At 36.8% G+C, this 27,289-nt stretch overlaps 1 protein-coding gene across 1 annotated transcript in view; it reads left to right on the top strand.

The window, feature by feature from the left end:
- Nucleotides 1-27,289, top strand: part of LOC150094374 (organic cation transporter protein-like) — a 301,836-nt gene that overhangs the window by 263,251 nt on the left and 11,296 nt on the right. Inside the window, exons 9-10 of the mRNA XM_090412194.1 lie at nucleotides 3,132-3,313; nucleotides 17,639-17,790. Coding sequence (XP_090268320.1) covers nucleotides 3,132-3,313; nucleotides 17,639-17,790 — 334 coding nt within the window. The remainder of the gene's footprint in view (nucleotides 1-3,131; nucleotides 3,314-17,638; nucleotides 17,791-27,289) is intronic.

Here is a 27,289-nt window from a genome sequence, read left to right as displayed (position 1 = left end):
ATGTGGTTTTGACTTGGAAGCTGAATAGACATGCAGAAGTATTAAAGAGATGGGAATGTATGTGGAATTACAAGGTAGGTGATTCTAATAGTTTTAGACATCAACTTGGGGAACTTTCATGGAGGGAGGAATTGGAAGGCTGGGATATCATTAGTGTGCTTGGGAAATTGTGAAGGAATATTTATTAGCAGCAATAGTAAGCTGTATTCCACAAGTGTAGAAGAGGACATAATTTGGTGTAAAGTGGATGACAAACAATATTAAACAGGAACTACATGTGAAAAAGAATGGAAGAGAGATAAGGAGACAGGTGAAGAAGAATATAAGACACAGGCCAGGAGAGTGACCAGTATGGTAAGGAAGGCAAAACTGGAATATGAGAAGAGACTGGCCCAAAGATCCAAAGAAAATTCTAGGGGATTTTTTAGCTATGTGGCCAGTAAGAGGAGAAATGGTTGTGGAAGAATGACACTGTGATATAGAAATGGGAATAGAGTGACTGATGCAGAGGACATAATGCAATTGTTCAATGAACACTTTATTGGAGTATTTCATCCTGGAGGAGTAATTTTAATATTAGAGGGATAGGGCAGGTTTCAGGTTTAGAGGTGCAGGAGGAGAGTGTGTTCCAAATACTGAGTACTCTGGATGTCAGTAAAGCTGTGGGACCGGCTGGTATTTCACCATGAGTTTTGAGAGAATGTGCTAAAGAACTGACAGCTCCTTTGATCTGGCTTTTCAATCAAAGTCTGCCTATGGGAAAGGTGCCCAGGGAATGGAAGGAAAGTAAGATAGTGCCATTGCATAAGGGCAGTAGCAGACTGGAAGTATCTAATTATAGGCCAGTTTGTGTATCATCAGTAGTTGTTAAGATCCTGGAGAAATTAGTTAGGGACCGTATACAGCATTGGGCAGATGAGGATAATGTTATCTGTGAGAGACAACATGGATTTGTGAAAAGATGCTCTTGTTTTAGTAATATGCTAGGCTTTTATAATAAAGTTACAAGAGCAGTAGATGAGGTAAAGGCATATACTGCCATTTTCTTGGATTTAGCGAAGGCATTTGACAGGGTGCAACATGATAAGCTAATATTTAAGTTGCAGCACATGGGTTTGGATGTCAGGCTGGTCAACTGGATTCAGGACTGGCTGTCCAATAGGTAGCAGAGAGTTGTGTATGGTGGGGCAGTTTCAAGGAGGCAGAGGGTACAAGTGGGTCCCACAAGGCTCAGTACTGGGACCTATAATGTTTAACCTTTATATCATTGACATTGTCAATGGATTGCAGGGGGATATTCCGTTGTTTGCAGATGATGTGAAGCTGGAAAGGGTTATTAGTAATAGTGCAGATGTGGTAGCCCTGCAAGAGGATTTGAATAAGCTAGACAGATGGGCAAAAGAATGGGGTATCAGTTTAATGCCTCAAGACCTTACATTTTGCTCATCGATGGGATGCTGTATTGGAGGAGCTATACTGGAGGAAGTAGGGGAGATGAAAGATCTGTTGTTGATGATTGATAGAAATCTAAAATTCAGGGGACATATTGCAAAGGTGGTGAAGGTAACACAGAGGATTGCTGCAAAAAAATAAGAAGAATGCTGACCTGCAGAGATAAAAGAGTATCATTCCGTTGTATAAGACCCTGATCAGACCACACTTGTTCTCAGATTTTGTCCCCGAGATTTGAAGGGGATAAATTAACTGGAAAGGGTACAAAGGCAGATAACAAAGATGGTTTCAGGACTGTACAATGCTAGTTATGAGGATCGGCTGAGGGAATGTGAACTGCAGAGTTTGGTGGATAGAAGAAGGAGAGGTGATATGATTGAGATTTTTAAACTGTTGAGAGGTGGTTACAGGGTTGACAACACTGGGGAGTTCTTTTGTTTGGTTGAACAGCAGGAAGGAGTGATGACAACTGGCCATCCTGGAAGTTACGAAAGGAAACTGTGAGCAAGAGGGTGAGGAGTGGTTTCTTTGGATGGAGGGTGGTTGAACCATGGAATGCATTTCTGATAGAGTGATGAGAGCGAGAACGGTCAGCGAGTTTAAGGAATGGTATGATAGACTTTGTATTTCCCACGTTGAGTCTTGATAGACTTTGTGTTTCCTAGGAAGAACCTCACACAATGAGCAACCCTTTACTCTTTCACCTCAATAAAGGTTGAAACTGGTCTTGGGTAGGCAAACCTTCCCATAATGCATAGAATTATACATGTCCGTAAGGATATGCGTTTTGCATTATGGGATACTAAGCAAAGTGAAGTTATTTGCCACTGTATATGAGTTGCCCAGTCCTGAAGTTACTTCAGATGCAAGTGATGTGAAGGATTAAGGATTAAACGAAGAATATAATTTCTTGGCATCTTTAATTTGTAGTATAACCAAGGGGAAAAACCAGAAGTCTCAGTTGGCACACATTTTGAAACCAATCAACTATAACATGATTTCTCTTTTCGCCATTTTTCCTAGATGTTCAAAAAAGGGCAATGGAAAGGTGATATATCTTTGGTAGAAATGATGGAATAATAGAACTTTATGAATTCAATAATGGGAAATAAAGTGACTCCTTCAAAAAAAAATGTAAAATATATACTTGAGAAGATACAATAACCATTCAGGATTTGTTCAGAAAATTAATTTGACCAATTTTATTGTTCAGTGCTGCATGGTAGTGCCTTGGAAAAGAATGAAAACCTATAAAGTAGGTCTCTCAATGAAGAAGTTCATCATATCTTTGCTTGAGTTCATTCATTGTCTGCACTCTCACAATCAAAATGATGGAATATTTATGGTAATTTCATCCATGAAAGGTTGAAAAAACATTTAGCACATTGATACTCTGAATGGGCTGAGGATTAGATTAGCTAAGAATAATAATTTGGATATTAAAATTTTTTTATGGAATTTTAGATCTTCAACAAATAAGATGTCACACCTCTTGATGACATCAGGTATTAAAATCATTTAAACACTATCACAAACATTCATGCCTCATTTAAAGAAATTATATCAATAAGCTAATATTTATGTTTTTATTATATATAAATGCAGGCTGTTTGTTCTTTGAGAAATTTAAATATCCTAATGAGTTATTTACTGTTTTGTGTTTTCAAATTTTGTTTCAGATTTTCTTTGGTTGAGAATAACCCTGGCTATGATAGGAAAATTTTGTATCACTGCCTCATTTGGCATCCTCTATGTTTTTTCAGCAGAAGTTTACCCCACAGTTGTTAGAAACATTGGTGTTGGATCTAGTTCTATGTTTGCTAGGATTGGATCTATGGTGGCACCTTTTGTTAAAGAATTGGTAAGTTTTTTTTATATTCTATTGATTTTGCAGAATAGTGTAAAAGTTTAAAAATTATGCTAAAGTGAATAGATGGTAGTTCCCCCCCCCCCACCCCAATTGGTAGACTATAATAAATTTAGTTTAATCCTTTATCCAAGTGTAAGCAAGCAACTTGTGGTAAAGGTGGACCAAGCTCTCATCACTGCTTATTATCACCACCTCTGGGCCTGGCTCCCAGAGGTGGTGATACTAAGTGGCCCTTCCCTTAATGCATAGCATTATACATGTCTGCAAGGAGATGTGTTTTGCATTATGAGAAATACTAAGACAAGTAGTGATGAGAGCTTGGTCCACCTTTACCATGAGTTGCCTCAGTCCTGAAGATACTTCAGGTGCAAACTTTGTTTAACTTGGATAAAGGATTAAACTAAATTTATTATTAAATAGATGTTACTATATGAGATATAGCAGGCCTTCTTCCTTCAGGAGGCACTGCCGAGATTTTAAAATGGTTTGGCTGGCAACTTTATCAAATGAATCATTTAATGGCACTTTACTGTCATTTAGAAAAGGAAAAAAAAAGTGCATTTAAACTAACAATTATTAATCTTATACAAACATGTTTATGGAGTCTCAAGACTCATCACAGGAAGCCTACCCTGACATTTATTGATACAGTACCAATCATATCTTAGGGCTTTTTGACTTGTGTATTAATGATATTGGAGAAGGTTTGGATGGTTAGATGGGACTATTCAGAGGATGGAAAATTAAGAGGATACATTCTTAAAACTGTGAAGACTGCACAAGATTCTGGCTATGATGCAGGAGATACTCACTTGTAGAAATAAGATTACAGGTTCATTGTATAAGGCTGGAGTGCTTAAGGGTCAAAGCTGTATAACTGAGAGAAGACCTCCACATAGCATTTAAATGAGGAGAACCAACCAGGGCTTCTGACCTGCAGGTCAGAAGCCCTGGTTGGTTCTCCTCATTTCTCACCTTGTGAGAAATGAGTTGAGAATTCTCACCTTGTGGTGTACCCTGTTAGGTATCTACCTGGGTACTGAACGAATGAGGATGGGCTGGCAATTTGGGATTTAGTCAACCAAATTGTATTCTTATTGGCTTAAATCAACATATAAAATGATAGTACAAAATGACAGAATTTCATGCTAGCTGGGGTGTTGCCCAGTTAAACAAGGCCCCCATTGTTTTTGCCAAGGAACCAGGGCAAACAACGAAAAGTCAGCTACTGTAACAAATCCTGAAACACACCCCAACTCAGTATCACCAGAGTTCAAGATCAGTACTGTCAACATGAGAAGCCTGAATGTCAAAGAAATGGAGCTGACTGAGGAATTCGAGAAGTACCAGATCGACATCATAGGGGTGACAAACAAAAAAGACAAAAACTGGTGAGATCTTTATAAGCAATAAATACAAAATATTATATTCAGGCAATAACAATCAGGTAAAAGGAGGAGTTACTATAGTATTCAACCGTCTTCTTGAATGGCAGGCAATATCAGGTAGAGTGATGTAGGAAAATATCAGAATGGGGAACTGGACAATGAGACATATTTGTGCCTATGGTCCCACAGAAGATTCTACTAAGGTAGAAGTGGAGGAATTTTTTGAGGCTTTAGAGAAAGAAACTGACACAATGAAAAAAAAAAAAAAAAGCTTGGTCCTTGTTGGAGATCTAAATAGCAGAGTAGGAAATGATTGTCAGACATACAGAAATATCATCATCATTATTATTACTATCCCAAGATCCCCATGGAGTCAAACTCTAGAAGCTCTTTTTGTCATACACTCAGATTCTCTGTTGACACCACCTTCTCAGACAATGCATTCCAATCATTCACAACTCTGCATACAAAAAACCTGATTCTCACTCCCTTGCTCATGCCCTCCTTATACAGCTTCCAGAGGATGACCTCTGGTTCTCCCCTGATCTTCCACCATTTTCTGTAAAACCTCTCCAGCATTGATCCTAAAACAACCCCTTACTAACTTGTAGGTCTCTATCATATCACCCCTCTTCCTCCTATCCACTAGACTCTGTAAATTGCATCGTCTCAATAGTTTTAGGAAAATTTGCTGAAAAGAGCAAAGCTAATAATAATGGCAAATGCCTGTTGAATTTCTACTCAGGACGTGAACTGGTTATTACTAACACAATGTTGCAACATAATGCAACATAAGAATACACAAATTCACATGGAGAGAAGAGGCAAGGAATAAAAAAAAGTATCATAGACTATTATTGTAGATAGTGTTGTTTTCAAACTGCAGTGTACAGAGGATTTTGCAAATGGAAGTAATCATTATTTAGTCTTGAGCAGGATAAAATCGAATTTCATAACAAAAAGAACACGTAAGAAAGTTTTAAAGTGAATAAAAGTTGAACCGCTCTCAGATGTGAACTGTAAACTTAAATACACAAACATTATTCAAGAAAAAATGAAAGTTTAGGAATGGAAACCAAACCTTGGTGATTCAGTGGCAAGCCCTGAAGAAAACATTGATAGATTCAGTCAAAGAGGCATGTGGTTGAGGTTGTCTGCAAGGATAGAAAGTTAAGAAAATAGGAAGTAAATGAGACAGTAAAGGAAAAGATGAAAGCATATAAAAAGTTCCTGTCAAATAAGTCAGCCAGTGCTCTTAGAGAATACAGAGATAAATGTAAGAAAGCTAAACAAACTCCTGGGAAGGCTGTGGCAAGAACATGGAAATTAAACATCAGGAAGGTGGCAAAATATTCTGGAGGCTGTTGAAAAAGCCCAGAAATAGAGGAAAGAGTGCTGAAAGGAATTGCAGATGACAAAGGTGACATGAAAACTGGAGAAAAAGATATCATTGATGTCTGGAGCAATTACTTCAAAAAACTGATATCTGACACAAGCAGTGACAGAACAGTGGTTAAAAAAACACTCAACAGGCATGAAATCAAGAATACTTATCCATTCTGGAAGTAGTAAAAGCTATCAAAACCCTAAAATGTGGAAAGGCATCAGGGTAGATGATATTTGACCAGAAATGCTCAAGTATGGAGGTATAAAAGTGCAGGTGATACGGTCAGTTAAACAGAATGGAAGAGGAAAGGTTAGCAAAACAAGAGTTCTCCCAGGTTTGCAGGAAAAAGACCCAGAGGAAGATGAAGATATAGGTTGATTGATACAGTAAAAAGTGCCTTAGAAGACAGAAATATAAGATCTGATAATGTTCAAGTCTTGACAGATTGATTTGGAGGAAAATTGTTAATTGAAAGTTAGTAATGATAAGCCCACTATTCAGGTCTTCTGAGCTACATCTCAGAAGGCCTGGATAGTGGGACCAATTCCAGATGATTGAAGTAGAGCTCTCATAGTACTCATATACAAAAAGGGAAATAAAACTGAAAGTAAGAATTATTATTATTATTCAGGCATCCATGGAGTCAAAAGACTCATCATGAGAAGTCCTTCCTAGGAAACAAGTCTATCAAGACTCACCGTGGGAGGTCCCTCCTAGAAAACACAAAGTCTATCATACCACTCCTTGAACTTATTGACAGTTCTTGCTCCAAGGTTCAACTGCCCTCCATGCAAAGAAACCCGTCCTCACCCTCTTGCTCACAGTTTCCTTTTGCAACTTCCAGGGATGGCCCCTTGTCATTGCTCCTTTCTGCTGTTCCAAGCGAAAGAACTCTCCAGTGTCAAACCTGTAACTATCTCTCAACAGTTTAAAAGTCTCAATCATATCACCTCTCCTTTTTCTATCTACCAAACTCTGCAGTCAGCATTCTCTCAGCTGATCCTCATAACTAACATTGTACAGTTCCTGAAACCATCTTTGCTATCTGTCTCTGTACCCTTTCCACAGCTAATTTATCCCCTTCAAATCCTGGGGACCAAATTTGAGAACAATAGTCTAAGTGTGGTCTGATCAGGGTCTTATACAACGGAATGATAACTTTTATCTCTGCAGGTCAGTGTCCTTCTCAGTATTGCAGCAATCCTCTGGGTTACCTTCACTACCTTTGCAACATGTTCCCTGAATTTCAGTTTTCTATCAATCATCACCCCCAGATCTCTTGTCTCCCTTACTTCCGCCAGTTCAGCTTCTCCAATAGAGTTTGCAGTCTCCCTTCAATGTATCTCAAACTTCAATACTTTACATTTTGCTACATTATACCGACACCCCATTCATTCACCCATCTGTCTAGTTTATTCAAATCCTCTTGCAGGACTGCTGCATCTGCACTATTACTAATAACCCTTCCCAGCTTCACATCATCTGCAAACAACTGAATATACAGGTCCCAGTACTGAGCCCTGTGGGTTCCCACTTGTAGCCTTCTGCCTCTTTTATACTGCCCCACCATACACAACCCTCTAATACCTATCAAACAGCCAATCCTGAATCCAGCTGACTAACCCGACATCTAAACCCATGTGCTGCAACTTAAATATCAGCTTATCATGTGGCACCCTGTCAAATGCCTTTGCAAAATCCAAAAAAGGCAGTATATGCCTTTCCCTTATCAAATTCATTTTATTATAAAAGGCAATCACATTACTAAAGCAGGAGTGCCCCCCTTAACCAATCCATGTTGACTCTCACAGATGGCATTACCCTCATCTATCTAATGTTGTATATGGTCCCTCACTAATTTCTCCAAGATCACAACTACTGATGAAACACAAACTGGCCTATAGTTAGACACATACGGTCCGCTACTGCCCTTATGCAATGGCACTATCTTACCCTCCTTCCATCGGGTACCTTTCCCGTAGCCAGACTTTCATTCTTTTCACTCTCAAAACCTGTGGTGAAACCATCCAGTCCCACAGTTTACTGACATTCAGGGTACTCAATATTTGAAACACACTCTCCTCTAACACCTCTAAACCTCGAACGTGCCCTATCCTTCTAGTATTAAAAACTTACTTCTCCAGGATGAAATATTCCAATAAAGTGTTTATTGAACAACTCCACTATGTCCTCTGCATCAGTCACCCTTATTCCCATTTTTATTCCACAGTGTCATTCTTCCGCAATCATTTCTCCTCCTACTGGCCACATAGCTAAAAATTCCCTAGGATTATCCTTGGATCTTAGTGGCATTCTCTTCTCATATTCCAGTTTCCCCTTCCTTACCATATTAGTCACGCTTCTGGCCTGAGTCTTATATTCTTCATGGATATGCTCTCCACCCCTCTCCTTATATCTCTTCCATAACCTCTTTTTCACCTGCAGTTCCTGTCTGATATCGTTTGTCATCCACTTTACACCAAATTGTGTCCTCTTCTTCACTCTTGGAATACAGCTTACTATTGCTGCCAATAAATATTCCTTCACAATTTCCCATGCACTAATGATATGCTGGCCTTCCAATTCTGCCCAACTGCTGGGATGCATACATACCACAAGTACTGCATGCCACAAAATCCTGTATTATGTTATGCAAAATAGAGAGTCCCTAAATGGGGGAGGACCTGGCGACACCATTTGTTTTTAGAGCTGGGGGATGGGGGCTACCGCCATCATTCAAATAGCACCTAGGAATTACTACAACTAAATACTAAATGCTATTTAGTATATTATACTAAACTATGTTATACACTTTAATGTAAGCTAATTTACTTATGAGATACTATAAGTGTAAACTATATTTAACTTCATCCTTGGAAGTTGTATAAGGAAGGTGCGGGCAAGCAAGTCTGTAGTAGGTTTTTTGCATGGAGAGTGGTGAATGATTGTGATGCATTGTCTAAGAGTGTGGTGACTTTCAGACAATGCATTGAATGCAAATTCGTTTAAGGCACATTATGATGAGCTTTACGGATAGGATATCCACAGATAGAAGACCGTGGGCACTTAAGTGCCTGTCAGAGCCACTGCTGGATGGATGATAAGCTTGACTCTATGTAGGTTTGATAATGGGGTAGGGTGAAGATATCAGACAGACAAGATGAATGCTGAATGAATTCCAGAGGCAGTTTTAATTGTTTTGTCAGATAAACTTTTCCATTGACAAAGCACTCATAACTGCCTCTGGAACCACTCTCCAATCAAAAAATCTCCACATGTCTTTGTTAACCACATTCTTACACAGCTTCCAGGCAGTGATCTTGTTCTTTTCCCTCTTGTCATGTCTTGAAATTTTTTCTACATCTATTTTATTAAATCTCTTTAGTTTGTTCTACATTTTTATCGTATCTTCTATTTTCTTCCTATGAAACAAATTTTGTAATTTACAAATGTTCAGTTTGACATCATAGGGAACATTCCAATAGACCTGTTATTTTGATCACTTGCCTCTGAATCCTCTCCACCATTTCCTCAAAGAAATTCAGGTGACCAAATCTGTGCATGGTAGCCATAGTGTGGCCATATCAAAGTCTTATAAAGAGAGATAACCTTCTTATCTTTAACTGTCAGCGTGTTCATCTGACTAGTTTGCCCACTTTTTGTAAGCATTCCCTCTGAACTTCATAATCAGTTGTCTCATCTGGCCTCATCAATATTTTGTTTCCCATTACCATATATAATACACATAGCTTGTTTGCTATCTTTTCATCCTAAAGTGCATAATACTTTTCCTCATTAAACTAGCAACTATTATCCTGTTAAAATTCTTGGTTGTGACTGGTGTTTAAATCCCTTTATTTTGATCATCCTGTTGCAGACTGAACCACAAATGTTAATTACTCTTTATCAGAAATACTTCTGAAGAAGAAAGCTAAAAAGAAAGTTAATCTTCCTGTTTTCTTTAATCAGACATGTTCTTATCTCTAGGCCTCTGTCTGGTGTTTGATATACACTCGAAACTTACTTTTTTTATATTTTATTCAATATTAAAAAAAATTAAAACTATACAGAATGAGGACCCTTTTACTTACACACACACACACACACACACACACACACACACACACACACACACACACACACACACACACACACACACACACATTGTGGATCAAACTTTCTAATATTAATTTTAAATTGTCTGTGGAGACAAATGTTAACTATTGATACTTTTGTGTCTGAATGAGACAAACACAAAATATTAATAGTTTATGAAAGCAAACGCATTCTCTTCAAAATTCATGCTTTCCAATTTTTGAAGTCTGATTTAGTGGAGGTTTCTCAAAAGAAACAGAATAGTTACACCAAATATCCTTGTACAGTCACTGATACTGACCATTAAAAATCCATACCTGTACTTTCAACTGTATCTTACTCAGTGCTGAGCTATTAGGGGCTTGGCCGATCCTTTGTTAAATTTTTCTCAAATTTGAGAATCCCTTGTTTAATTTTTTTATTTTTTCAACAAAAAAAAAAACAACACAATTTTTTGAAATATATTAAGCAACAAACTCATACGGTAACCTAACAAAGTAATTTTATTAAATAAAATATTATGCTTACTGTTACTACCATTTTACAAATAAGAATTCACTTTTGGTAATTGCATATAAATAAATAGGACTATAAAATAATGCCCCCTTGATTGGTGCCATCCATTATCACTTGAAGTAATAAAAACAATAAAAACAAAAGAGAAATATAACATACTTCAATGTTATTGTGTTTAGATAATATTTATTTATTATTTATAGATTGTTTGTCATGAAAACTTCTATGGCAAACAAAATAAATTTTTATTTTGTTTATAAAAAATGCAGACTATTTCATATGTGCGATTATAAAGATTTTATTCTTATTATATTTTGATAGTTAAAAAATGTTTTTCTTATGTACGATAAATTAACACAGATGATTGTGTGCAAATATTTCATGTTTAGATCATGAAATATTTGTTTACAAATGATAGCCTTTACAGGTTCATTGTTCCCTCATACTTTTTGATTGGCATTTGTACACAAGCTGTATCAATAAAAGTTTTTGTGTGAAATACGGTTTTTTTTTTGCTCGACAATGCGAGCCCTTTGTTAAAATTTTCATAGCTCACCGCTGATCTTACTATAAATATATTTAGTTTTTTTTTTTCAGTTATTTTCTTTGCAACCAGAAACCAAGTACTTAACTTATTATTCTTGCATGCTTTAACTGCCTAAAGGTCAACAACAAGAATACAGTTACTTAGGAACATTTGTGTTCCCATTTTTTTTAGTTTACACTATTATAGTTTATTTAGTTTACCATATAGTAAACTATTATAGTTCATAGTTTACTATATTCGGCAAGAAACTCTCTGATTCCAATCTTTGAGTTTCTTATTCGGTTTTAAAACTATATGGGATTTAATATCCCCTTAATTTAAGTAAAAGTTTTGTGTTCCCATGTTTTTAACAATTGTCATGTCCATAAATAACATCAAATGGTTTTCTTTTCAGTTTTCAACCCCCAAAGTTCACATCACATTTACCACTAAAGGTTAATTAATTTATCCATAGGACTTTCAGCAATAGCAAACCAGTATTCCTTCCCGGTATATTTATTTTTTTAAGGGAATTGTTAGCAGTTCTCTCTCCCCCCCATTTTTAAACAGCTATATTCCTTTCTCCCTTCTCTCACATATCCTTTTTTTCACATGCCTACCAGCTTTTCTTCTCATATCACAATATAGTGACGTTTGCATTTCAATCATGACTGCATGAATGATGTACAAAGCTGTGTCAGAAATTAAATTTAACTGTCTATGGGATATCATTTAGAAAGTGTTTTTACACATTGGCACTAGTGTGTACAAGGGAAATGGCAGCCAAGGCTTCCTTGTTCACCAAGTTTAGCATGAAGAATTTTGTATGATGTGGTGTATGTTCTATGTATTCATTAACAAGAGTGAATGAGTTGTGGCATAAAAGCAGGAATGGAGAGAGAGCCTGTCGTTAATGCTTTTGTGTGCCACTTCAAGAAATGAATCATGTGGAAAGCAGAAAAATGAAGTGACGATAACAATGTAAGAAAAGATAGTGAAAGTGTTTTGGTGAATGCAGAAATAGTGAATAATAGTGCATGGAATGAGAACACGAAAGAAGTGATTGAAAGTAACGTGGGTGATGAAATGTGACAGTAAGGAGTGAAAAAGCACACTTATGTTGCATCCTTCACAGAACAAAATGGGAGCTAGAGTGACTGGAGAAATGATTGTTGTGTTGTACATGGGAGAATGAATGAAAAATAGTAAATTAGGAAAGTATGCAAGTGCAAGAAACTGGGAATAAGAAGGTATATTATATGGAGATTCAGTGATAAGAAGTATACTTAATGAGCAAGTGATGAAAGCATATTTCCGAGGTGCAAAAATCAATTTTGTGAGTGAAGCTGTTAGTTTGCAGAAGGGAGAAATGAAAGAGATGATTGTTATGGCAGGGAAAAATGATTTGAAGGAGAATATGCAATAAGTGAAAATATAAAAGAGTTATTGAAAGAAGCCAAAACGAAGAGCAAAGAAATAAAGATTATGTCTGCTGCCTTGATATGAGAGGACATAGTTGAGAAGAAGTGCCACGATTAGTCATTAGTAAATTAGGTGGAATGGTGTGCAGTTTATTGATGTATCAAGTGAATTTGATGGATGGAAGGACTTATGCCTGACAAACTACATTTAAATGGTTTTGGGAGTTAGATGTTTGGAGAAGTGTTATTTAGTGAGAGTTTGGAAGTGCAAAACCAGAGAAACTGGAGATATTATGGGGGGGGGGGAGATGTAATCAAAGCATACGGCTGTTATAAATAAGTGCATGTACAGAATTGATTGTGATGCTGAATGCAGTTTCACAGGTTTCTAAGTCAAATGGGATGGTAATGTCATTACACGAGGATAATTGTTGGTACAAGAGGATGTTGAAATGAATGTACATGAATGCCAGAAGCATTAGGAATAAGAGGAGTTTTTGACATTGTCAGCTCAACTTGGCCATAAATTATAGTTGTTAGTGAGACCTAGTCGACAGAAAATTATGTAATTGCAGAGAATGTAAAATAAAGGATATTGCATTTTCAAGAAGTATAGAGGGAATAGGAGGAGAGGAGGTGGGGGTATTGTTGAGGATAGCTGAAGAATTAAAATCAACAAAATTAGAAGTTAAAGAGGATTAATGGGAGTTGGTTCATTTGAGACTGAGATAGAGACCAATCAGACAAAATACATTGTTAGTTGCTGTTATAGACCAGGGTCCACAGGAAAATTAACACAATGAGTTATAATTACCTAAAATAGCATACTATAGAGGGGATCAGGGGTTTGAGAGTGTTGGATTTGGTAAAAGCAATGTATCCATAATCAAGGTAGATGCTCTACCTCTAATTGAGAGTGAAGTGACCATGCAATCTTGTTCATGGAAGTTACCTAACATATGAAATTCTCTGTCAAGAAAGGGTTTATGTTGAGCTATAAAGCAGATTTAGGCATTATCTTGGAGCAGGCCATGGCTTGAGAAGCTAGAAGGAAAAATGTCAGTAGTTCATTATAAGTGGTCAGAGATTGTTTGAGAAGGAGATCCATGGATCTCCTTCTCTTATTATACAACAGATACTGAAAAATGCTTTCTAGATTCATGGCCTGAGATGGTTGTCATCACTTGTCCAAAGCCAGGGATCTAAAACAGCATGCATTTACTGGCTTCTCACTCTGTCCAGTTGCCTTTGTAAGATATTGGAGAAAATGGTTAATTCTACCATTGTAGTATTTAGAAAGCAGTGATCTCTTTTTCAACACACAAGATGGTCCTTAGGCATTGATCAACATTGGATCACTTGGTCTGTTTAGAAACATCTGTCAAAGATGCATTCTTCAAATATGAATGAACATTTAATTTCAAGGTTTTTTTTTTTGCAATTTCTGTCATTCTTGTGAGGGTCATTGGAAGGCAACTTCAATAAGCAATTGATCATATATGTTCATGGGCTCTTAGTAACATATTTAGGTTTTTCACAGGATAAAAAAAAGTATCTCTATTTCTGGTAGAAGTGTATATAATCTTCGCTTAGATCCAGAGTTAAAGATGAAGAAACTTATGTAGCAACTGCTTAAGAAAGCTTACTTTTCTTATACATCAGCTAGGAGAAAATTGTAATAAAGCATTGAATATTCTTCACACTGTCCTCTACAGAATGGGTGCTAATCAAAGGTCCTTGCTTTGCCTGTTAAACCCTTGTTCACTCAAAACTTAATTAGTCACAAATGTATGCTTCTGCTTGGGATTGTATCCTGCAGTGGTTGGACCCTATTCATCACCAAGGAATAGCTACTGGTTCACATTGCCATTCAAAGCATTTGTCAAATCAAATGGCAAATAAACATGACAAAATGTCAAATCGAAGGCAAATAAACCTTCTTTCTCACTACTCTATCTAGAAACATTTTTCACTTAACTTTGGCTTTGTCTAAGCATCATACGAGGAGTGGTTTAGTTGCATGGAGGGTGGTTGAACTGTGGAATGCATTGCCCAATAGTGGTGAGCACAAATGTTGAAGGAGTGGCATGATAGACTTTTCTAGGAAGGATCTCCCATGATGAGTCTTTTTACTCTTTGACATATAGGCTTGAATCATAATAATAATAATATATAGACCAGTGTTTTTCCCTATGTTGGGAAGTCTAATATTACTTACATTTGCTTGCTTGCATATGAAAGAGATATATGAACTGTTGGCATGCATTAACAAAATTACTTGCACTGAACATGATCATCTTCATGCTCTTGCTGTGCCAGCTAAGGAAATGCATCAGCCTACCTGCAGCTGTTTAATGCATATCGAATGGAGTACTTTGATTTCTTATCTGTCTGTACCTACAGTTCAAGATCTGAGACCTCTATTGGCCAAGACTGTTTTTTCTGACTGCATTCTTCAGTCAGATTCCACTTCAGTGCAGTAACTATACTGATGATCTGCACATGCCATCTAGCTTGGGCTTGTACACATAAAAGAAAACTCTACCAAAAGCGTATGATTTATACAGGTTTTGTTGAGTTCTTTATGGACCATGTTCTCTCCTGTGTACAAATCAAATGCTGTATGATGTTCTACAATTACTGCATCAAATGAAGAACTTTAATTTTGATGTTCAGTTGTGCTGGATTCTCAGCCACATTGGAATCAAGGGAAATGAGACTGCAGATGGCTGTTGGATCAGCTCATACTTTATCCATGATTGTTTAAGAGCACTTAATCAGTACAGTCATCCTGTCAGGAAGTACTAACAAATAAATTGCACATGATTAAGCCTTGGCAGTGTCTACATAAAAACAGAAGAGAGGAAGTTCTTAAGGCTCTGAATAGGTCACAATCATCTTGCATATTCTTATCCTGAGGCCTAGATGTGAACAACACTTGTCTTATCATATGCCATGTTCTGGTGGAGTGCCAGTACTTTACTTCATAGAAGAATGCAATTTTTATTAATCTGACTGTGCCATATACACTCAGGCAGATCTTGTCAGACTTAGACAAATTGCACGATGTTTTAACTTTTTATAAAGAATTAATTTATACAAATGCGTTTCATCATAAATGTAATTAGTATGGATCAGGCATTGCTCAATGTTTTAAAATTGAGCAATATTTTTTTACTTATTTAGCCATTTATTTATTTATTTATTTTATTAGTTTGCATAAACTTTGCTGTCGTTGTGTCATTAAGCCCCCAAGGTGACCCACCAACCCACTCTTTCTGCTTTCAGAATATGAGTATATTATATTCAAAAACAGAATTTAGATTCTTCGCATATTTCAGCAATATGCTTGTGTCATATTATTATTATGTGATACCTCCAGGAAGTCCAAAGACTCATCAAGGGTGAGTGTGCCAACAGCATCAAATGATTGATCCCTTTCCAACTACTAACCGTGCTCAAACTTGCTTGACTTTTCTCGTGAGCAATTAGTAGCAGAGGTTCTAACAATCAACCAACCTTTGCTCATTAGCTTTTATTAAACTGCTGTTTCAACATTTATGTTCAGAAAATATATACACCATTTGATTAAATCAAATGAAGCATATATTTGTTGAGAAAATAAAATGCATGTTAATTTTGGATTTTTTGGGGAAAAAATGTAGGTGAGAGAGAACTTTTTTTGTATTGTTTAATCTAAGTGGCAACTGCCATGACCTTGATGCCATCCTAGCCAACCACAGAAAGAACAACATATCTTGTAGCAGGAGTTCTGATCCTGTGTTCATGCATCTTCATGGCTGAAAACAAAACTAAAGTTTGGTGAATAGTTAGGGAAATTATAACAGGTAGTTTTAAAACTGGAATATTTCTAATTTGGTATTTCTTTTGTTCTGTAAGTAACATGGTGTCTAGTCTCCATGGCTGTACTTTTTTTTTATGCCTATACTTCTAATAGGACATAGAAATCAAAATTTTTATTTCAAATGAAATTTCCTTAAAAAAAAAAAAAGACAGGCAATGTATTATTGTTAGTTTTAAACCTTGCATTTAAAGTTCCATCCCAATATCTTGGACCATTTCCAGGTTTCAAGTTAGTGTTCCTTTCTTGAAAAATAAAATAAATTGGGTTACTTAAAATCAAAAATTCTAGGTTTTTGAGCTCAGTTGCTTATCCAGAGCTGTTTTAGAGAATTTTAGCTTTGTAGTTCCAAAAGAAGTGGGTCAAGATTTATTTTGATCTGTCATTTACTAGTGGTATGCATATATAATTACTGTTTTTAAATTGTTTTTATCTTGGTTTTCTATTTATGATCATTATTATTTATTAGTGATTATTTTTATAAGAAGAAATTAAAAAAATGAAATAAATAGTTTTCTTTATGAAAATGAAATTACATGTCATTTAAACCAAAACTTTAAATCTCTGTTCACATTTGCAATATCTCACTTTTCTGTTTTTAAGTTACTGAGGCATGTGTCATTTATATCACTGATGTTATTATCAAATATGTTGTAGGAAAGGGTTTATTTTAAAGAAAATTCAGTACAACAAATCATTCCTTTCTTTCCTACGATATCTTGTAGGAACGAAAGGAATTCAAAACAGCCAATTCTCATTATAGCAAACTTAAGCCAACAAATTTTTTCTCTTTCCCATTTCTTCTATATGTTTTTATAAATGATGGCAAAAGTATCAATTTATTATTATTATTATTTTTTTTTTTTAAGATTGTAAAGGTAGATGAACTGAAAACCAGAATCAATAAATCAATTTAAAAGTATAGAACAAGACCATTTAGAATTTATGCATGAAAACTATTAATACCTGATAGCAAAAATAGAAATGACATGCTAATTCTCTCTCTCTGAGATTGAGCATATGTTGAACAGAATATTTTCTGTTCTCTCAGTTTTCATCTGTGGAAGCAGCTTATTTGATATAGATGTGGAAGAAATACAATCGGTGTCTATTTTTTATAGGGCATTGCAACCCATCCTGCTGTTCCATTTGCAATATATGGCAGCCTTTCCATAATCAGTGGCCTTTTTGTACTTTTGCTGCCTGAAACTCATAGATACAGATTGCCAGATACTGTAGAAGAAGGTGAATTATTTGGACAGAAGGAAGAAGGGTAGATAATTTCAGTTTTAATAAAATTTCATTTCACTCTTCATTATTAAACTTATCTCTTGCTGCTTTACCATTATATTTATTGCTATGTAAATTTTACATGCATGAAACATTAACAGCTACCAAAATATTTTTATGTGGTTTACTCTTTCCAAGTATACATTCTCAGTGATTTTTTCCACTTTATCAGGAAAATTGATATCTATGTTTATTGTTGTTATTATTATTATTATTATTCAGGCCTCCATGGAGTCAAAAGACTCATTGTGGGAGGTCCTTCCTAAGAAACACAGAGTCTATGATACCACTCCTTGAACTCATTGATCGTTCTTGCTCTCACCACTCTATCAGGCAATGCATTGCACGGTTCAACTACCCTTCATGCAAAGAAACCACTCATCACCCTCTTGCTCATAGCTTCGTTTCATAACTTCCAGGGATGGCTGCTTGTCATCGCTCTTTCCTGCTGTTCCTCAAGCAAAAGAACTCCCCAGTGTCAACCCTGTAATTACCTCTCAACCATATCACTTCTTCTATCTACCAAACTCTGCAGTCCACATTTCCTCAGCTAATCCTCGTAACTAACATTGTACAATCCTGAAACCATCTTTGTTATCTGCCTCTGTACCCTTTCCACAGTTAATTTATCCCCTTCAAATCCTTGGGACCAAATTTGAGAACAATAGTCTAAGTGTGGTCTGATCAGGGTCTTGTACAGTGGAACGATAACTCTTTTATCTCTGCAGATTTGCTTTAGTATTCTATGTTAGATATTACATACATGGAATTTTATCTTTTTGAACTGATCTAGCTTAAAATTTTCTTACCTCATTCTATTCATTTCATTTTCAGAATATATTTACTCTCCTTTCTGAACAAGGCATTCAGATCTTTTCAACTTTCTTTTCCCTTATCTAGACTTATGGTCCAGCATCATACCAAACCGTTCTTCATGGGTTTAATGTGCATGATTCACTCACTGTGTTATTGTCTTCATTTTAAATCTTCTGGGGAAGAGTTGGCAGAGCATTTGTCATCAAATAATGACTCACACAAATATTACATGTGCAGTCCATGCTCACTGTAGCAAATCCCATTGTAACAAACTACCAAAAAAGGTTACAACCAAATACAAATAGGCACAATACTATTATAAAAGATTCACTATTACAAAATATCCTTTATATCAAATTATTTTTGTGTTCCCTACAAGTTAGCATTTTAAAAACAAAAAATATTACAAGTATGCAAACAAAGACCTCCAGTTCATTTTTATTTTGTCCTGAAAGCCCATAATAAAAGTAACAGTATGAATAACTGATTGAAATCTGTTATTCATGCTCCTTACAAAATTTTAATCTCATTTGTATGGAGGAGATGATTGCAATGGTCGGAATGAATGATCTGAGAGACAGCGTGAATCATATAGCATGAGAGATTTGAGGTAAATGTTAGCTATAGAGCTGAGGAAAGATAGTGAGTGAGGTTGCCCAGGTATGATAATGCAGAGTGGAGGAGAAGAGCATACCAAGAATGTGCAGGAAAAGGGATCTGGAATATGTGGATGCATGGAGTACATTTGAGGATAGAAGAGAGCTGTATGCAAGAGATGGATTGCACTTGAACGTAGAAAGGTGCAGGCATTTGGAGAGACTATTGTTTTCTGGGCAAGCGAGTGTGTCAGGACAGGGAAACTAGAATTGCACAGGTTGAATGTTGCAGGGTTGGCCTCGTGTATTGCCAATCTTCTTATAATGGCTATAAGAAGGTTGGCAATACACTATTTTTTTTTTTTTTTGTATACAAATGCTAGGGGCATTAGGAATAAAGAGAATGAGTTTGTGGTATTGATTGACTCAGTCTCTCCAAAGATTGTTAGTATTAGTTAACTTGATTAACTGAGGAGGATGTTTTAACAGGGATAGAAATCAAAGGGTATAGCATATTTCAGCAGGATAGGGAAGGTAAATGTTGGTGATGGAGTGTTACTCATGAAAAGAGACAAATTGTGCTCTCTCTCTCAGGGTGGAGAATCTCAGCAGAAATAACACTAATGCCATTGAGAGTATATGGTGTGAGATGGATGTTTATAGGATAAGATATTTAGTGGGATCTTGCTACAGACCAGGGGATATAGATGGCAATGAGCAGGAAATGTTTATAGACAAATTAGTTTGCCAAGTGCAAAACAAGCAATCATTATGACTTCAACTATAGTGATATAAATTGGGACAGAGGAGGCAGCATGTAGTAATAAGGGAACTGAATTTTGGATTTCTTGAGGGATAACTATCCTAGGCAGTATGTAGTGGAGGGAACACGAGGATCGAGAATTCTGGATTTAGTCATAGAATCAGATGACTAAATCCAGAATAAGTGACTGAGATGGAATACTTGCTCCTCATTGGTGCGAGTGACCATGTAGTCCTGACTTGGAGGATGAATAGGTATTGGGAGGTATCAAGAAGAAGAAAGTTATGTGGAATTATAAGGCAGGTGACTATCATAGAAACCAGCTTGCGGTAGTGCAACGGATAAAAGAATTTAAAGGAAGAGGGGTCATTAGTGCATGGGAGATATTTAAAAAATTGTTGACAGCAATGACATTATATACCTCGAGTAGAAGATAAAGCAATTTGGAGTCAAATTGCATGAAAAAAAAGGAATAAAGAGGAATTGCAGAAGATAAAGAGATTACGGAAGGCATATAAACAGAGAAGTAGAGAACAGTTTCATGAGGAATATAAGGCTCAGACTAGGAAAGTGATTAGTAACAGAAAAATTAGAATATGAGAGGAGACTTACACTGCAATCCAAGGAGAATCCCAAGGAGTTTTTTTGCTATGTGGTAAGTAGGAGGAAAAAATCATAGTAGATGGATTATCTTCCAGGATGGAGATGGGAATTGGATGACCAAAGCAGATGACATAGTTGACCTTATTTAATGATCACTTTATTAGAATGTTCCATCCTGGTATACAGGCTTTATTCCTAGAAGGATAATGAGTGGTGAAGTGAATGAAGAGGATGTATTCCAAATACCAAGTACACTAAATTTCAATGAGACGGGGGGGGGGGGGACTAGATGAAATTTCACCATGTGTTTTAAGGGAGTGTGCTGTGGAACCGATTGTGCCGTTAACTTGGCTTTTTAATGAAAGCCTTGCAATGGGGCAGGTTCGTAGAGAGTGAAAGGAGCATTACCATTGCATAAGGGTGATGGTAGAATGAAGATATTAAACTATAGGCCTGTTTGTATTTCTTCTGTGGTTGTTAAGATTTTGGGGAGATTGGCAAGAACTCATATACAGAATTGGGCAGATGAGGGTAATATTATTTATGCAGGCCAGCATTGATTTGTTAAAGTGAGCTCGTGTTTTTATTAATCTGGTTATATTTTACAAAAGAGTAACAAGAGCAGTGGAAGAAGGTAGGGCATACACTGTCATTTTTTGGATTTTTCCAAGGCATTTGACAAAATGCCACATGACAAGTTGATTTTTTAGTTGCATCATATGAGTTTGGATTATTATTATTATCCCCCAAGACCTCATGGAGTCAAAGACTCATCTGGGAGGTCCTTTTATCACACACACACACACATCTCATCATACTGTGTCTTAAACACACTCAAACTCCTTGCACACACCACACTCTCAGGCAAGGCATTCCAATCATTCACAACTCTGCATGAAAAAACCTGCCTCTCACTCCGCTACGCACACCCTCTTTATACAGTTTCCAGGGATGACCTCTGATCTCCCACTATTCTCTGTAGAACTTCTCCACCATTGATCTTATAACAACCCCTTACCAACTTGTAGGTCTCTATCATATCTCCCCTCTTCCTTCTCTCCACCAGACTCTGCAAATTACATCTTCTCAATCTTTCCTTATACTCAACATTCCAGAGGTCAGAAACTACCTTAGTCAGTCACCTTTGGACCCTTTCCAACATCTCTTCATCCTGAAAACCCGGTGACCAAATTTGGGCACAATAGTCCATGTGTGGCCTAATCAAAGCCTTATACAATGGAACAAGAATCTCCCTACTTCTACACGTCGGTGTCCTCCACATCATTCCCAGAAGTCTTTGTGTTGTCTTCAAAATTTTGGTGATGTGTCACCTAAATTTTAGATCCTTATCCACTATCACCCCCAGATCTCTTATTTCCTTTACCTCCAACAATATATTCTCACCAAGCATAAATTCTGCATCCCATCTTTGTTTTCCAAATTTTAAAACCTTACATTTTGCAACATTGAACTCACATCCCCATTTCCATGCCCAATCACTCAATTTATTCAAGTCTTCTTGCAAGGCCACAACATCTTCACTACTCTTTATGGTTCGTCCCAACTTTGCATCATTTGCAAACAACTGAATATCTCCATCCAAATCTTCACCAATATCATTAATATACAAGTTAAGCAATGAACCTAAAACAGACCCCTGAGGCACTCCACTAGTGACTTTCCTTTTCCTGGATATCACACCCCTATACACAACTTGTTGATACCTATCAGATAGCCAGTCTCCAATCCAATGCACTAATTTAATATCCAACCCCATCTGCTGTAGTTTGACTGTCAACTTATCATGGTACGCTATCAAAAGAAGCCTTTGGGAAATCCAAGTATATTACTGTGTATCCCTCTCTTCTGTCCAAGGAAGCAGTCACTTTCTTGTAATAAGTAAGTAGATTACTAAAACATGACCTCCCTTTAGCAAATCCATGCTGTCCATCAAAGATTATACCATTGTTGTCAACCCAACTCTGGATCCTAGTTCTCACAAGCTTCTCCAACAACTTAACCACAACACCTGACACAGATAGGCCTATAGTTTGATGCTTGAGTTCGATCACCTCCTTTATGAAGTGGCATAATCATGCCCTCCTTCCACTCTTTAGGAACTTGACTAAGTGCAAGACTCGTATTAAAATAATATGTCAAGGCAGGTGTCAACTCTCTGGCACGTTCCTTCAGAATATGCAGTGTTATATTATCAAGTCCCACAGCCTTATTTACATCTAGTTTACTCAACTCCCCAAACACCTCTTGCTCACTTACAGTCAGTCTCTCCTCCCCATCATCAACTGCTCTCAATCTCTCCATGAAGTCACATTCACAAGATTGAAAGATCTTTATGAACTGCTCATTAAGTATCTCCACCACACATTCTGCAACAGCTGTCTTTATACCATTTCCTCCAATCAATGTCATCCTTCCATAATCATTCTTTCTTTTGCTGGCTACATATCGAAAGAACTCCTTAGGATTCTTTTTGGCTTCATTAGCTAACTGCTGTTCATACCTCTCTTTAGCTACTCTCACCAACCAAGTCACCCTCCTTGCCTGGTCTTTGTAGACCTCATGAAATTGGTTATTTCCACTTCTCTTATGCTGCCTCCACAATGTCCTTTTTCTCTGTATCACATGCTTAATCTCTTTATTCATCCATCTCACACCTACCTTATTTAACCTTCTCACCCTTGGAATACATTTAGACATTGCATCTACTAAATAGTTTTTGAAAATCCCCGCTGCATTGATCTCTTTTTCATCTAACTCCTCATTCCATGCTACACCTGCAAGCTGTCTCCCGAGCTCTTCATAATCACCCCAGTTGTAGTTCCACATATACCCTTTTTTCACAGGGTTCCTTGCACTGCTGGCAACCACCCAGGTAATCACCTCATGGTCACTTTCACCAATTGGTGAATGATTTGACACCTCATTTATAATTACATCCTCTGATGAGATGACCAAATCCAAGGCCCTTAATCCTCGTGTGCCTTCTGTTACATACTGTCTGAGGTAGTTATCCCTCAAAAACTCAAGAAACCCATTTTCTTTACTTCCAGTTGCTATCTCATCTTCCCAGTCTATATTGCTATAATTAAAATCACCCATAATGATAACCCTTTTCTTATTTGCTTGGCTTATTTGACTATACATTTCACTATCACCACCATCCATATTACCACGTCTATAACAACATCCCACCAAAGTATTTGATTCTATTCACCTCTATCTCACACCATACTGCCTCAAAACCACTGGCACTATTTCCCTCTTGCATCTCCACTTTATATGGACATAACTCTTTCTCTATCATCAATAGCACTCTTCTTTCCTTTTTACCCCTTCTATCCTCACGAAACACATCATACCTTTCCATCTCTATTCCTGCCAGGATGTCTTCCTTTTCCAACCATGTCTCACTTATTCCGACAATTTTTGGGTGAACAGACGCAATTAGTGCAACCATTTCATCCGCCTTGTTTCTTATACTTCTAGCATTGGTATACAAACATGACAGCTCATTTCTGGATCTACAGCTAGTTCCACTGATACCACTCACTCGATGTGATCTCTCCATGCTGGACTGGGGCTATTTCCCTTTCTGCTTCTTCATTTTAGAACCCTTTGCAATTTCATCCATTTCCTCTTGATCCCTGGTCATCCCATTTCTTTCCTGCCTACACATGCTCTCACATGGATATCAGGTTAGTGGATTGGATTGATGATTGGCAACTCTCTGATAGATATCAGAGAGTTGCATATGGGGAAGCAGTATCAGGGAGTAGGAAGCTTACAAGTGGAGTTCCACAGGGTTCAGTCCTGGAACCATTGCTGTTCAATCTTTATGTCAATGATATTGTCACAGAACCACAGGAAGATGTTCAATTATTTGCAGATGATGTGAAGCTTGGGAGGGTTATTAGTAATGCTAATGTTTTAGCTCTTCAAGAGGATTTGAATAAGCTGGAAGGGTGGGCAAAGGCAGAATGTCAGTTTAATGCAATTAAATGTAAGGTTTTAAAATTTGATGTCCACAGAAGGGATGTTTCATACTCACTTGGTAGAGTTATACTGGAAGAAGTGGAGGAAGCAAGGGATCTTGGGGTGATTGTGGATAGAGATTTAAAGTTCTGGTGACATATTGCAAAGGTTGTGAAGACATCTCAGAGAATTGCAGTAATGTTGAGGAGAGCATTGATTTGGTCATCAGGATTTGAAGGGGGATGAAGTAACCTTGGAGAGAGTGCAGAGATGGATAACAAAAATGATGCCAGGACTGTACAACATTGATTATGAGGATAGATTGAGGGTATGCGGACTGCAGAGTTTGGTGGATAGAAGGCAAAGGGGGAGGGATGATCGAGACGTTTAAGCTGTTGAAGGGTTATCATATTAACGCTGAAATTTTTCATATGGTAGAATGAGGGATAGGAATAAGGACAAGAAGCCATACTTGGAGGTAGTGAGGAAAAGGGTAAGAAGTAAGTTTTTTGCATGAAGTGGTAGGAGCATGGAATGCATTTCCTGAGAGGGTAGTGAACGTGCAGACTTTGGATTATTTTAAGAAGTGGTATGATAGACTTTTGTTCACTAGTGTTGACCTTCTGCAATGAGTCTTGTGACTCCACTGGGGTCAGGAAATGATAATAATAGAAGAAATTATCTGTAATTTCAGCTAAATCCAGGTTGATCTCTAACGACACAAAAAAACTTTGCATACATTTTCCCTCAAACTTCTTACATCAATAATGAAGGAAAATTTCTTCCATCTTCATCACCAAATACTCCACACCTCATGTTTTCTTTATTCTTTCAGTAAGATACCACAAAAAATCTTGAGCAATTAAATATTAAGCGTGGTCTAGTCCAGATGGCATTCCTTGAGTTCTCAAACCTATTTATGCTTTATATTTATCACAGGTGATAGAATGGATATGAAATATTTTCCAGCAGCTTGGAAATTAGCCCATATCCATTCTCTTAAATCTGTATATAAAGCTACAGATCTATTGCTTTCACATCAGTCCTTTCCAAACTAATGGAGAAATCCACTAAGAAATAATGTGAGAACATGTTCTAGTTTATGGCATTAATCTCTAGGCATTTATCATATCTAAAATAACAACTCAACCTCTTTTATCTCTAGATAAAAAAAAAAAAAATTGACTTGTTATTTTATGAATTATTACAATTGCTGTGAGTTAAGTTTACTATGCTAGTTATGCACTTTGTCTGGTTATTTTGTGTTGACAATTTAACAGGAATAAAGGTAACATCATAAAACTACTACTTAGAGTTACCATTTTCATATCATAGGGAGTTTTATCTCTTTTGCAGGATAGGGGAAACACTGCTACTTCTATATGAAACTGGGTTGATGTAACCTCATTTCAAAATTCTTTATATATGTTTTAGATAGGATATGAACCAGTTTTCAACCGGTGTGCAACTGTCATGTTTCCACTGCAGAGATGGTGAGGTTTGGAGAAACTCACAAAGTTGGATAATGGTGTCTCATAATGCACTGAGAAGAACAATACATTGTGGACTAGGATTGTGGCAGATCCCTCATGAGCAGCTCATGTTGGGTGGCAGAACAAATGAAGAATAGTAAATCATCATTGTACTCCTAGAACCATATCCATATTACCTGTGCCTTTTGATATGCATTATCTTGCTGGAACTAACTGGTGTCAGATGAATCAGTAACAAATGAGATTGTGGCTATTTGTCTCGAAATAGCTGAGATAGAATGCATGGCTTTTCACTGTCTTCTGGGCTACACTTTGTGAAAGTCTAATAGTAAATCATCACAAATGAAACTGATCTTTAAGTCACCACAATTTGGTGAATATATCAAACTTTGGTGAAGTATGGTTGGTCTGCAGTAACTCAGTCCTTCACTACACATTCATGTTGGTGGGGCTGCTAGTAGTTTTGCATATTGATATAGGTAGATGTCTACACTCATTTGTGATGCTAGAAACTTACTTGCTAGTAAACGAATTTCATCTTCAGTGTAATACTGCCAATTTATCTACTGGAAGCTTGAAGGCCAAAAATCATGTTTTGACTCTAGAGTAAAGGCTTGGTTTATTTTTCCTGGTTTCTTCCACGTGCAATTAACATAATTCTTCCAGAATTATGTTGAACATCACTGAGGGTGTACAGCTTTAAAATAATCTTGCTACTACTGTTGTGTTAGGTTGTTCCTTGAGGAACATAAGCAGTGCAAGAAATTTTAATTGTAATCAAGACGTTCAACCTATGAAACACTGATACTGTGAATGGAGACAAGAAAGTAGAGGAGAAAGAAGAAACTTATTAGCATTGGATTCAAAGACCTGTAGATTATATTTTTTAGGAAATACATGAGAGAGAGAGAGACTTGTTCAAAAGACAGCAGCAGTAGAAGTAAGGAATGAAGTGGAAGAAAAGTTTGTTGTCTTTGTTTGGAAATGAACTGTGAAAGAGTGGTGATTAGCCACCATACATGTTTTAAGTGATTTTAGAGGATAGTGGGGAAAATTAATAATGCTAATTCTGATGAACACAAATACAAATATTTGTAGAAAATGAAAGCAGCAGAAAGAATGAAGATTGGTGGGAGGTGTTCCATTAACGAACTTAATACTCTTCTGTACCGAATGAATTACTTTTAAGGAGTTTTAGGTGCACCAACCAAATTCGAA

Source organism: Typopeltis vanoorti, chromosome 22, assembly GCF_054136105.1.
Source record: "Typopeltis vanoorti isolate ZY-2024b chromosome 22, IOZ_Tvanoo_1.0, whole genome shotgun sequence".
Lineage (NCBI taxonomy): Eukaryota > Metazoa > Arthropoda > Arachnida > Uropygi > Thelyphonidae > Typopeltis > Typopeltis vanoorti.
Note: the sequence above shows the minus strand (reverse complement) of the source record. Positions and strands in the feature narration are given on the sequence as shown.